Consider the following 14,066-nt stretch of genomic DNA (forward strand, 5'->3'; position numbering starts at 1 on the left):
TCCCTCCTTCCTGGCGAGTCTCAGATCCATCCCACTTCCCAGGGGGCTAGCATAGTTTCAGCAGGTTGAGGGCCCAGGCCCAGCTCACAGAGCAGGCCTGGGGTACTGCGACAGCCATACTCCCAGCTATTTGAGACTGTGATGTGCATGGTCACGCTCTCTGGCATGATGGCACGTGCATGCAGCTTATGTTCCAGGTTTTTTTCCACTGGGACTAATGTTCGCTTAGTTGGTCCCAGTGAAAAAATAAATGGCACATTTTCACCAGCAATTGGCAAGAATGTACAAAAATGAGCTAGGTGGCAACCATAGGAAAGGTGTCCCATACTGATTTAGTACGGGCAGGCAATTTTCTATTTAAATAAGGGACGTCCCTTTGTAATACGGAACTGTTGGCAACCCTAGGGAAAATGGTGTTACAGAAGCCAGAAGGAGGGGAGGAGCCAAGGGGATGGGTTGGGTGAGAGGAGGAAGGGGCAAGGAAGAGAGGGGAGGATTTTTTTAATGCAATTATTTAATATATTGACAATTAAAATGGGGGAGAGGGGGAATGGGACAATTAAAAAAAATAAAGATACATCAAGTGGATGTTATCAAACAGATGATGGTGAGCCCGAAAGCCTAATATTAATTGTTTTCCGCTAAGTGTGGAATGCGTGCAGATTATTCCATGTTGTAGACATGGCCATAATCTGTTTACATAATCTCTTTCTTATGAGTATGAGCCCCCTCCTAGGTGCCCCTTATCCTCAAGGGGTAAAGCCTCTTATTCTTCCCTCCTCCCTCAATGGACTGGGTTCTTTGCTCTTGTCACCTCCACCTAGAGGCTAGGCGCAAAACTAACAGACAAGCCATATGGCATTACAATTTATAGTTAAAGGGAATCTAGGACTAAACAGATTACAAGGTTCACAACATTTTATTCCTGGAAAGGACAGAGGTAAACTGAGGATGGCCTGAAATCCCAGCTGTCCTGACTCCCAGTGCAGGGAAGGCCTATTTGGGTCAGCTGGCAGTCAGTCCTCCCAAGTGCAGTGGAGCCTTAGAGCTCAGTCTCTGCTTTGTGGAACTGGATTTTCCAGAATAATCACCCTAGTTACAACACACAAAATGGAACCTCCCTCTCTGCTGCAGCAAACAACTCCACTGCTGCTTCGCCTTTGGCTGTTGTAACTTGACTCCTTTAAGCTGGCTCTGGCCTCTGGGGAGGCATTGGGGGCCATTTGTGGGCAACCAAGCCCTTGAGGAAGAAGTAATAAGGGACTTGACCATTCTTAGGAATCTGGAAGGGGGGCTACAATAATATTGCCGCTGTCATCCTATCCAGAATTGTCTGCAACTCACTAAAAGACATTGCTTCTTGTCCTCAGTCTGTAGCCTCCAATCTGTCTAACGTCATACAGGTCACTCTCCAAGTGCTGCATAATGATTTGTGGATTTTATTCTCACAACACTCTTAAGGTAGGGAAGTACTATTATCCCTATTTTACAGATGGGAAACTGAGGTAGAGAGAGACTAGGGCTCAGATAATCAAAGATATTTAAGCTCCTCACTCCCCTTGAGGATCTGGGGCAAAGTGGCTTTCCTAAGGTCACACAAGAAGTCTTTGGCTGAGCCAGGAAGTAAATCATGGTCTCTTAACACCCAGGCCAGTGTCCTAGCCTTCCTACCTGTAGACGTCACAATCCTATTTATTTTCTACCACCTACAATACTGCTGATATAATCCAGAACACTCTGGAATGCCTTCCTCTGTGACTGACAGGAGCAAAGCGCATAAATAAGTGCTACTTCAGTGGAAAATAAATATAGCTAGGCAGTAAGGAAAACATTTTTTTCTCATCTGGTTGAAGCAAACTCAAATCTGAGGGTATGTCTACATTTGGAAAAAAACTGTTGCTAACCTTCCATAACCTTTGTTCTTGAAATGTATTGCTCGTGTCCATTCCATGACAGGTGTGTGCGTGCCACATGCACAGTTGCTGGATATTTTTCCCTCAGTGGTATCTGTTGGGCCGCTCTAGCGCCCTCTAGAGTTGTGTGCATATGTGCCAGTATAAGAGACACCGCTAGCCCTGCGCCCGCTCATTTCCTTCTTGCCAGTAACTCTGACAGCGGGGTAGGACTACAGGTCATGGAATGGACATGAGCAACACATCTCAAAGAACAACAGTTACGGAAGGTTAGTAACTGTTTTTAATTCTTCAAGTGTTTGCTCATGTCCATTCCATGCTAGGTGACCCACAAGTAGTATCCCTGGAGGTGGACTCCGAATTCATGGATGTGCTGATTGCAATACTGCTCTCCCAAAACTGGCGTCGTCACGGGCCTGTTGAGTGATGGTGTAGGGAAGGCTCTGGCTTGGGTCAAACGCCATACACTTTGTGAAAACCCATGGGGCTACCGATAAGCCGAAGGGAAAGGGTGGTGAATTGGAAGTGGCAATGACCCCCACAAACCTGAGAAATCTTCTGTAGCCAGTGAAGAGAGACATGAAAGTATGCATCCATTAAGTTGAGGGAGGAGTACCAGTCTCCTGGTCCAGGGAGGGAATGATGGAGGCCAGCAAGACTATGTGGAATCTCAGCTTCTTGAGATATCTGTTGAGGTGATGCAGGGGTTGCTTGTGAGAGGGGTCCCTGAATAGGGAGGAGTGGATAGAAACTGAAGGCTATATCTAACTGTCCCTGTACTGAGAATCCGATGATCCGATGTTACGGATGCCCATGCTGGGCTGAAGAGCCACAAACGGTACAAAAACAAAAGGAGGGGCAGATCTAAGATGGTAACCAGTACAGCACCCTTGGGTGCACTTTCAAAAGGCCTGATTGGGCCCGCTGGAGTATCTCTCAGATCCCAACTTGGAGGCTGAAGTGGACGGAGGAGGTTGGTGCCATTTGTAGCCCCCACTTTCTCTTATTGGGCTCCTGTCTTGGAAGCTCAGAGAACTGAGGAGGCTGCTGGGCCCTGATGTGCTTCCTAGCAACTGATGGGGTGTAAAGGCCCAAGAAACAGAGTGGCCTTTGAATCCTTTAGGCCATGAAGCCTCATGTCTGTATGCTCCAAAAATAGAGAGGAGCCTTCAAAGGGAAGGTCTGGACGGACTGCTGGGCCTCATGACTGCCAAAGCCATTGTTCTGGCCACCAAATCAGCAGCATCCAAAGCCGCCTGGAGAGAGGTCCTGGCCACAGTCTTACCCTCATCTAGGAGGGCCGCAAATTCCTGTCTCGCCTCTTGTGGCAGAGAATCTTTAAATTTAGATAGAGTGTCCCAAAGACTGTTGGAGATATTTAGCTGGAGGCTACCCTTCAAATAAACTTTTCTCCCTAAAACATCTAGCCTCTTTGCATCCTTATTCTTCAGGGTAGCACTCAGTTGAGCCCTATGTCACTTATTTGCTGCAGCGACCACCAGGGACCCTTGTGGGGGATGCGAGTACAGATACATAGTACTTTTTCTCTGCTCTCTTTGAGGTGGAGGCCAGAGAAGAAGGCATTTGCCATAGGACTTTGAATGGTCCCATCACTGCCTCACTGATGTGCAAGGCCACCTTGGAGGAAGCTGCTGCAGCCAGGATGTCAATCAGGCTATGTGTGGACTCCTTGAGCTCCTCCATTTCCAGATCCAGTTTTGCCACGACCCGCTTCAGAAGGTCCTGGTGGCCCTGAAGTTGTCCTGTGGAAGCAGGTTACTGGGGATGATCATCTGGGGATGATGAGGCTTGCACTGGAGGAGGGACTCCTATCTTTACTTCTTCCACAATCACTGGAGCCATCTCCTGGGCTTTGGTACTGGAGTTGGGATCCAGTGCTAAGAAGGATGAAACGGTAGTCCACCTCCTTGAAGTCATCAAGACGGAATGGCAAGAGGAGGGGCCCAGTACTGGGGAAACTCGCAGGAGTTTCAGCATAGCTACTGCATTGGTCAGTGGCCCACTGGCCAGGTGACGGCTGAAGGTCCGGTGCCGAAATCTGGTGGCACCAACGCTGGGTAGTGGTGGTGTGCCCTGGATGAAGCAACAGCTTCTCCCTCGGATTCCGAGGAAGTCATTCCTCGGGGACCATAGTGGAGCTGTCCCGAGTTCTGCCTCTATGTGGTGCCAGAGTTCTAGGGCTGATGCCAAAGCAGTGACTGCTGTGCTGGGACCATGGCCAATTTGCCCCTAATGGGAGGCATGAGTGCCAGGAAGGAGACTGATGCTCCCTGTTCCCTTCTGGCTCCCATTGTCTGGGCTGGCTGTCCTCTTGGCGTTGGTGGGACCTGAAGGGAGAAGAGTTCCTTTGCTGTTTGGAAGGCCTCGGGGTCGAGGGGGATCATCAGACTGCTGGTACTGTGGCTGCTTCCGGGAATTGGTGGAGGGTCCCGCACTAGACTCAATGCCCTAAGCAGAGAGTTGACTGTGCCATCGCTGGCTTGGGGAAGGAAGAGTGGCCCGACATGGGTTTCACTGTACTGGCCTCTCCCTGCTTGTCCCTCTTCTGCACCAGCAAGTGCCCTCTCTTGGTGTGCTGCTTTTTGTACTTCTTCCTCGGCACTGGAGATGGCGAGCGGTGTGGGAAGAGCCCGGTGCCAGAGAAGCACTCTGCACAGATGAGGAAGTGTCTGGTGCCAATTCAGAGCAGCTTGGCTCTGAAACTGGTTGGAGGGCCACCTCCATGAGAATGGCCGTCAGCCGACTCAGTTCTTCTTAGCGTGCAGTCTGAAGTCCCTGAAGATCTGGCACTTATCTTTAACGTGCGTTTCCCCCAGACACTGTAAACAGCTAGCATGTTTAAACACGTACACACCTGGCATGGAATGAACATGAGCAAGCACTCGAAGAGTGTAATTCCCAGCTCAAATTCCAGCTCTGATCAAGCTAGAATGCTAAAAATAGAGCAAAGCCACAGCAGCATGAGTGCCCAAGAAGGGCTAGGTGCCCCAAGTACACGCCTACCATCGCAGATGGATCTGTATTCAGGGCAGCTAGCCCTTCCTGCTGCTCATGCCTATGCTCTATTTTTAGGACACTAACTCAATCAGAGCTAGTGTGGGTGTGTCTTCTTCAGCTAGGAAAGATACCTCCAGCTCAATGAGTAGACATACCCTGAAGGCCATTTTCCCCTCTGCAACTCATGTCTCGAGTTTTCCAAGATACAGAATTTCAGTCTTTAGTGCTTTCTATAGCATTACTGCTATCTCCTTCACCTATAAATTACCCAATTTTATCTAGTCAAAACCAAAACAATCAATGTTGTTTGGAGTAAATAAACCCAATAGTGAGACAATGATTCATGCTGGGTTTATGGTCAATGACCAAACTTAGCATGGTGAGAATGATTAATACAGGGAGACCTTTGCAACCCCCCCTTGCTGGTGTATACATAGCAGCTTGGCAACTAGTGTATATAAAAATAATTGGACTTACTAAAGCAGTACTAACTAGAACCACAGCTTCATAAGTGAAAACAAGTACTTTATATCCACCACTCACGTTCATATCTGTAGCTGAAGGAAAGCATCTACTGGAAGGCCGTTGTTTAATTGTTGCCACTCTTGAGTCCACCGTTGCATTGTCCACAATTCTTGATGGCTTGGAAACAGGTACAATTTCATCCACTTTATCTGTAACATAAAATTATTCACTAAAATAAATATAATTTGTCCAAAGACTGAAAATCTAAATATTGCAAGGTCAAAGGAAGAGTTTTACTTAAAAAAAAAAAAATGCAAAGAAAAAGTTTGGTTTTTTTTTTGTTTTTTTTTGGCATTTTAACAAGGCAATGCTTGAGCATCAAAAGTCGTGCAAGCCGAGCACTTATTTATTGTTGCTGCGTAACATGCATGCTTTAGTTTTAAGCCTGCATGCATTTAATGTTTACTTAGTGTGACTCGAAAAACAATCCTCTTCTTCAAACCTTCAAAATGTGAAGGGAGAATATCTATATAGAAACGGAAAGAAGACCTTTAGAGATAATGAACCCGTAGAGCACTGTTTCACATAGCGATAAGCAGACAGTACTTAATCACTAGAATTTCAGTGATATTTTGGACACAACAAGTACTTCAAAAGTGCTCTTTATGTCTATTCTGCTCCTCCAGTAATTACTTTCTAATCTATTCATGATCTCAGACTATTAGACAATACAATTTAGCATTACTGGAAACTGCGCCGAGTCTCTCTGTTGATTTTTAAATGTGCTTTATATTAGTTTTGATTAAAACCATCATATTTATGCATGGTCAGAAATGGGCCCAATAGGCAAAGTTCTAATCTGGATCAGAACTTTCCTAACACTGGCGGACAGTGGTTCAAAACTGGGATTTTGATCCAGCATACAATATAATGGTAAGTACCATCTGCGAACATGTGAGATCCCTCGAAGTTCAGGAGTGTTTGGACTCTGGCCCATCTCCAGTGGTGACCACAAACCAAATGCAGCAGTAATACTATTTAATACCTTTTTTTTTTTTTTAATCACTACTGTAACTCCTTAAGTCCAAGGATTTCAAAGCACTATACAATCAACTAAAGTCTTACGCTCCCTTGTTACAGATTGGGAAACTGAGGCAGAGTAATTAAGTAAATTACTTGCCTAAGGCCACTGAGTGATTCAGTCTCTGAACTTGGACTAGAACCTAAACTTGTGCTCTAACCAATAGCCTTCCTTACTGCCCCTTTCATCCTATCTTTTGTTCCTGTGAAAGCACAGACTGCAAATTGGCACCATATGTACTACCCCACGCTGGTAGTCATGCTAATTTAGGATGGCATTTTTGTTTTTAATGTCTCTAAAGCAATAGGACACCAGTCACACAACCTGAGTATCCATAGAAGTAGTGTACTAGAACCAACTAGAAGTGATTCCTTAGCTCTTATCTTAGGCTTCCACAACTGAAATTTTACAAGCCTTAGTCAAGCTGCATGTTGCTTTTCAGGAATTAAATATGGTATGTCTGCATCTCAAAGGTTTGATAATTTAGTTTTAGGAGGAAAAAACTAATTCATTAGGTTATTACTGACTTTAAAACACCTTCCAGTGGTCTAGAGGTGGCACCACCAAGCAAAGGGAAGTATTGAATTTGAGCTTGATCCGTCACTGGAAAGCAGCACACTCAGACCCTAGGGAGTGTGGGAAGGGACAGGAAATAGGCAAGAGGAAGAGAGATTTTGCTCTTCCTAAACAGCAGCCTTCTCTGGTTGGGAAGACTGTTGCCCTGACACAGGAGACTTTTGGATCACTGGATGACAGGGAGAGAGCAGGAGAGGAACAGTTGCTAGAATAATTAAAGTTGTACAGTGTAGGTGGTTGGCTTACTAGGAAGTGTTACTGTCTGCTTTCCACTGGAGCTAGTATTACATTTTTTGTTTGTTTTATTTCTTTTTGTATAATAGACCATTAAGGTGGGAGGAGAACCTCCCTCCCGACCTTCACAAATACATATAAATAAAATAAACATTTAAAAAAAAATCACATTCCTTATTGTATTAACAGTAATGCAAACTGTGCACTTTTCAGAAGAAAATACCTGTCACCTTCTGTTGGGCAAAAGGTATCAGAAAGCCATGGATTTAGCTTTAAACACAGAAAAAATATGGCTAGGTAACAGAATCAAGTTTAGGGGTATCTACTATTGATAGCATCAAGGGCATGGAATTTCATGTTACATATCTCCAGCCCTTTATGTGATCCCAAAAGACCAAACACTGGTTCTTGGGATCTAGAGAGAAGGGTGTTTTGGGGACTGAAAGCCTAGTCACGCAAAATCTGTAAATAAATATACCATATAAAACATATCCCCTTTATTTTGCCCAGACACATAACCATACACCTATTCAGACAACAAAAAACTACAGGGAAAGAATGATGAGGCTATGACAGACACTTGAAAAGCATGGAAGTATTCATTTAGGGGATGAAACATACACACCCTCCAACTGTACTGATTTTGCAAGACAGTATTGGAAGTCAGTTCTTAGTATGTGATCTGACCACAATATCAGTTTGTACAGATTTTCTAACAAAATCTGGTATTGCTACCACATCAGCTTGTCGGAAACTTTACTCTGTGATTTTACAGCTTTAATGTTGTCAGCTCCTCAGTCCTTCTCACCCTATAGCTTCTCCCATTCAAATTGTACTTGGTTCCTTTCCAGTCCTAGCTGAGAACAGCTGAAGCAAGTTGGAGTGGGGGGAGGGAGAAATAGGGTTCCATATGATTAAGTTACTTTGAAAAAAAAAAATCTTTTTAGGGGCACCTTGCAGTGGTTGTAACTGCAATACAGGCAGAGTTACTAATGTTGCCCAACTTGTCCTTTTGCACTGCTGTCTTTGATCAGAGCACAAAGATAGAACAGTAAGATGGCATTTTAGAACTAGAACAAAAATTTTGAAGCTTCAAAAGCAGCCCGGGTGTATGTGGGATGTAATCCAAAGAGTAATCCAAAATGGCAGCAGCTACATGGCGGGTCCTGCAGAATACGTCAGAATCTTAATATATGGCCCCCAAGTTCCACCACACTTTTAAAGTGAAAGCACTATGTAAATAAATACATTTTCATTATATTATTAGATATGTATTACCTAGGTCAAGGGAGTCAATTGGCCTTTTGTTGACTTGTATGTAATTCCACTAACTCATTGCAAACTCATCCAAAAGAAATAAAAAGTAGATATTTAGGGCAAAATTTCAAAGGGCTGAGCCCTTAAAATAGGTTGTTCATGTCTGCACTAGTAGTGTGCAAACCATGTCTGCGCCAGTAATGCATTTTCTAAAGGAGGCAAATGGAACACTTTTTCTCAAGTTTGCTAGAGGACTTCATCTTAGGGTGACCAGGTGCCCCAATTTTATAGGGACAATCCCAATATTTGGGGCTTTGTCTTATGTAGGTGCCTATAACTTCCTACCCTCTGTCCCAATTTTCCACACTTGCTATCTGGTCACCCTGCTTTTCTTCCTCCCTCCCCTTTTTGGTTCTTACATATTTTTATAATATGTATTCTTGCACCAGTAAAAGGAGCTCTAACATGCTGATATTGGAAATGTATTTATTTATGAGGCTACCTATATAAACAATTTTAACAAAACAAAATTTAGAAGAGGCACAGATGGGGCGCAAATGAAATCCAGGTGCAAGAATTTGCACCCGGCATGAGCAGTGTGTTGGCAGCATGGCCAAAAAAGTGGACCCAAATGGAATTCTTAAAGGGTGAGCACCTGCATGCAGTTGGTCATGGGAGAAATATTTTGAACTAGAAAATGTACCTGCAACATGCCTACACCAGGGGTCAGCCCACACCAGTAGCATTTTATCATTAACCCAGTCATTTAGCAAAATGCAGCCACAAGCAAACAAACTCTTATAAGGAGCACTTTGTGGCTAGGTTGTACAATAGCAAAATGTTTCCTGCTCATGTTTTGACCAACTTCAGTCTCAGAGAAAGGGGAAAGGGAAGAGTGTCCAGTGGCTCAGTAGACAGAGCACAGCCTGAATGCATCCACTGACCAGAATTTTTTAGGCCAAAGATTAACGTCCAACATTTGTCAGAGGAGAAATTCAGTACGTTTGGCATACAAACTCTCCGGAACTTTAATGAAAACTTACATGGGGATCTGGAGAGTCAAACACAGGTGTCATGCTACACCTGTGATAGCTACAGTTGCCACGGCTCAAGGGGCTCTTGATAACTGGAACCTTTCAGAGGACCACAGGAATATCACAAGTATAAGCCAGTCTGATGCCACTGCATGCATGCAGCAATTTTTGAGTGCCACTATATTACATTCCCCCGAGAGAGGCAGCACCAACAGTCATAAAATAATTTTATTCCAAAGTGCATTTTCTGAATGTCCTGTGTGCTACTGATTGCACCTATGTTCTGCTCAGGACACCCTCCCTTCAGGAAACTAGATGGCCTAAAGGGATGAGAAGGAGTTCCATTCTATCAGTGTGCAGGTCATTTGTGATGCAAAGTTTTTAATCACAGACGTAGTAGCACAGTGCCCAACAGCATGTCATGACTCGTACATTCTCAGGAGGTCTGGCTGCTAGGTAAGGAGCATTTTTATGTTTAAATTAATATCTGAAATTACTAGGGACAGTGTCCCCTAAATAATATATTTATTTGTTGAAGAAAATGGTACTTATCCCATACATGGCTAATGACTCCTGTTCCAAATCCCCTGACTCTCTCAGAGGAAACTTAAAATGCTGCCCACCCATCAAGCCACCAGATGCATCACAGAGAGAACCCTGAAAATGAGAGTCAGGTGTCTAAGTGGCATATTACTATACAGGCCCCAAAATATACAATATAATCCTGGCAAGACTGCACATTACACAACATAGCCAAGAGATGTGGATTAGCTCCACTTGAAGGGCTGGAGATTGATCTTGTCAGACCCACAGAGGAAAAGAATGATCATATCCAAAAAGGCACTTACAGGCTAACCCCAACACCTCAGGCCAGCATGCCAGAAACACCAGGCAAAGACTGATCGAACACAGTTTCTGAGGGAAGTATTGCCAAGACCTGTATACTTACCACCAAGTCCATAATGCTTGCTCGGGGGGGATGGGGATAATGGAGGAAAAAAAAACTCAAAAAACAGCTGCCTCAAGAAATGACTTGTATTTGTAAGAAAAGCAATGAATGCCTGGCACAGTGTAAAAAAATGCTCTCATGAGACTAAAAGTGAAAGAACAGAGGCAAATGTTCTTCAAATACCAGCAGCACACATTGTTAACAATGCAAATATAAACTACAAAATGTTAGACTAATCTAGTCAGCCAGAATACAATGTTAGCCAAATGTAGAAATGGTTGAGTTCTGCCACTCATGGCCTTATGGCTAAGAATTAAAAGGACAGGCACATAAAACCCCCCCTAAAAATCCTATCACTAGTGTGATTAATTTTTCTTCCCTCCCCCTTTTGCCTGGCGTGTAGGCATGGGCAACGAGGCCCTTTCAGTTATGGCTCTCTGCAGCCGGCCACTGCGACGAGGCATCGTGGCCTGTGGTGGTTCTCGAGAGACACTAGTTCCTTGATCCCCTGGTAAGTAGACAGTGGAGGCTGCCACTGCATCCTCACCAGTCCATGTCGATGCACTGGTTAACTCAACATGGGGGGTGGCTCTTTGGGAGATACGCGTTTCAAGGACCTGTGTCCTTGGCTGTTTGAGGAAAGCTAAAATCTCAGACAGGTAGTTATGGATGGCTCTTGTGGATGTAGCCACAATGCCTAGCTGCAGCTCCATGCGGCCCATGGACTGTGACATGAGACCCATGGACTGTGCATGCTCCCTCTTGATATTTTCCAGCAGCTGCACAATCCTACTGTTGGTTTCCATCAACAGCCTTTCTCCCTCTGTTAGGTGGGGCTGCCCTCTCCAACCCTGATCCCTAGGGACAGGCTGAACACCATGGTGCTCTTCATTCATTCCATCATTCCCCTCCTCCTCAGGAGAGTCACTTTCAAACTGAGGAGTCCTACTGAGTGACTGATCCCCAGGAGACTGTATGTCCATGGTACACTCTGGAGTCCGCTCCGGTGTTTGAAATCCCTCAAAATCTTCCCCAATGTTGCTGTGCGTTTCAGACGACGACAATGGCCACTGCCAGCTCTCTGTGGTCCTGGCTGGTGAATCTTCATCGGAAGCAGGCTCTGAGGATTCTTGTTCTTGTTCAGGCGTGGATGGTGAGCTCGCTCTCTGACGTCTGGGTTGCCCCGAGCATCCAGGAACCTCCCCATCTTGTTCCCCAGTGACATCTGGCAATCAAATAGAGGAGCAACAACCACTGTATCTGAGGCCAGGAAGATGGAGGTATCTACATGCATTGGACAACACATAGAAAGAAGCCAGTTGGGAAACCACAGTGTTTGTGTTTGGGCAAACAGAAGGGCAGACTAAAGTTTAAGCGGCTGAACTGGGTATGTGGCAGTTGAAGTTACTAACCACTTTAAATAAGTGCATACTGTCCTGCACCCATAACACACACAACTGTGCTGGATCCCAAGGCATAACTACCAATACACCTCATTGTGATTGTGACAGGAAGTGTCAGTGAACCCCTCAAAAAGCTCACCTATGAATTGTAGTGGTGTCACAGTCAGAAATCTCTGTGATGAGCTCAGGGTCAAGTGTCCAATTGAGTCTCCTGTGGTGTCAGATGTGCTCCACCACTGGCCTGTGTGGTAGCCCTTTGCTGTTCTGAAGCACTGCTGGCTATCTTCTCTTTTGTCCGACGTTTCATGTCACCCCCACCCCCAGTGTTTTGGGCTTTTTTCCCCCTCAATCACTGCTGTAGAGCAACTTTGGTTGCCAACAGCATTTATCCTGTGAGCAATGGCCTCCCAAGCCTTATTTTTTCTGTATGCATTATTTTCTCACTACTTTCTCTAAACAGTAGGGGATCATATTTGAGGTCACTGCTCACCAGGATTTATTTATTTATAAATGTACAATAAATTTCATTTTGCTCTCCACTGGCTGTGTCTTCCCTTGCCTGAGGACGTTTGGTGGAAATGTGGTGCAACTGCTTTCCCTGTTTACAATTTAATATGGAAGGAGGAGTGGTTAATTATGCTATTGAAGAGGACGTTACAAATGTGCTTAATCTAAATCCACTCATATATAAAAATATACTCCCACCAACTCAAAATGACTAGACTTTTTGCACACATCTCAATCATCGGCTCTCATTACAGATCATCTGCTCAGCACTATTTCTGATTGTACACATTTGTGGCTGGAACCCTCAACTTTTTCATGCTTCAAACAAACAAACAAATGAGTCTATCGCATGTTTTGGGGAGACAGTTTGATTATAAGAAAATTTATCTGCGGCCGTTCACCTAAATAATACAATAATTTCGCACAAAGAGCCTGTTTTTTTCACACTCAGGCAAGGAATATGTGAAAGCACCACTGTAAGACCGTCACATCTAAGTAACAACAGCTGTTGATCATCTCGGACTAACTGGTTATTCTGTAGTATTGATGCTAGGATGTGAGAAATGCTGATTCCATGTCATACCTACACCATGGCACCTCAATCTAGGAAAATGTTACTCTGTAAGGACTAAATTCGGCTCTTTGATACACACCATAGGCTGCTCTTAAGAATGTGATGCGGAGTTGTGCATTTATGTCTGATTGATGCTTCTCCGGTCAGGTTAAGATAACTTGTTTATGGGCTCAGAAATTCTTGGGGTGATTTTATATATATTTTTGTTCTTGATTTTTAGGACCCCTTCTCAGAGACCCAAGAATCCTTCTATCAGCAAGCACTTTTATACATTAATCCCTGTCTATCTAGATTCTCATTAGGGCGCTCATTACCTCTCTATCTGAGTGTTTTGAGTATTACATTTATCTAACGGGCTACTGTGCAGTTAATGATTTAATATAATTATTTGATTAGTTTTTATGCTGGATATTATTAGTGCATTTAATAGTATTCACATTCAAAGTATTCACATTCTATCGGTGTCTGATTGAACTGTCCAGTTGCATGTTTATGGAAAGTGAGGATGAGATTGTATTTGTAAAAAGGTATGAGCTCCTTATGGAAATGAATATTAGGGACATGCAATCATTGGCTCTTCCACTGCATGAAAATTTTGAAAGGGACTTTGACATTATCCCTCTGTAATACCTGCTGCCTTTGCAATTCTATTCCACCTAAGACAGCCACAGCTGTAACCTTTGTTGCCAAATATCTTTTAGCAGCTACAATATAGGACCAGGAAATTAATTCTCGAGTAGACATGCAAAAACAGGGAGGGGGATCTCTTTTTACCACACAAAGCAAACACACATTCCAGTTAATTTGTAGGGAATTGGAGATATAAAGGAAATATATATTCTGGTTGTGCCACTGGTCATACAAAATGTCATTCTTTTGATATATCATCAGAAAGTTCCCCATATTTGAATACTCCATTCTCCTGACAAGCACTTTAAACAGAGCCCACCTAACAATGATAAACAATAGAACTAGTCAAATAATGTTAAAAAAGAGCAAAAACTGAACCCCCCCCCACTAATTTGTGAATATTTTTGTCAGCATCACTTAATTTA

The 14,066-nt window shown here is 44.0% G+C and overlaps 1 protein-coding gene across 1 annotated transcript in view; it reads right to left on the reverse strand.

Moving 5' to 3' along the window:
* Positions 1–14,066, reverse strand: part of SHANK2 (SH3 and multiple ankyrin repeat domains 2) — a 621,534-nt gene that overhangs the window by 20,035 nt on the left and 587,433 nt on the right. The window contains exon 23 of the mRNA XM_067557524.1: positions 5,475–5,605. Coding sequence (XP_067413625.1) covers positions 5,475–5,605 — 131 coding nt within the window. The remainder of the gene's footprint in view (positions 1–5,474; positions 5,606–14,066) is intronic.

This window comes from Emydura macquarii, unplaced genomic scaffold, assembly GCF_026122565.2.
Source record: "Emydura macquarii macquarii isolate MOO-44397 ecotype Brisbane River unplaced genomic scaffold, CSIRO-AGI_Emac_v2 contig_1876, whole genome shotgun sequence".
Lineage (NCBI taxonomy): Eukaryota > Metazoa > Chordata > Testudines > Chelidae > Emydura > Emydura macquarii.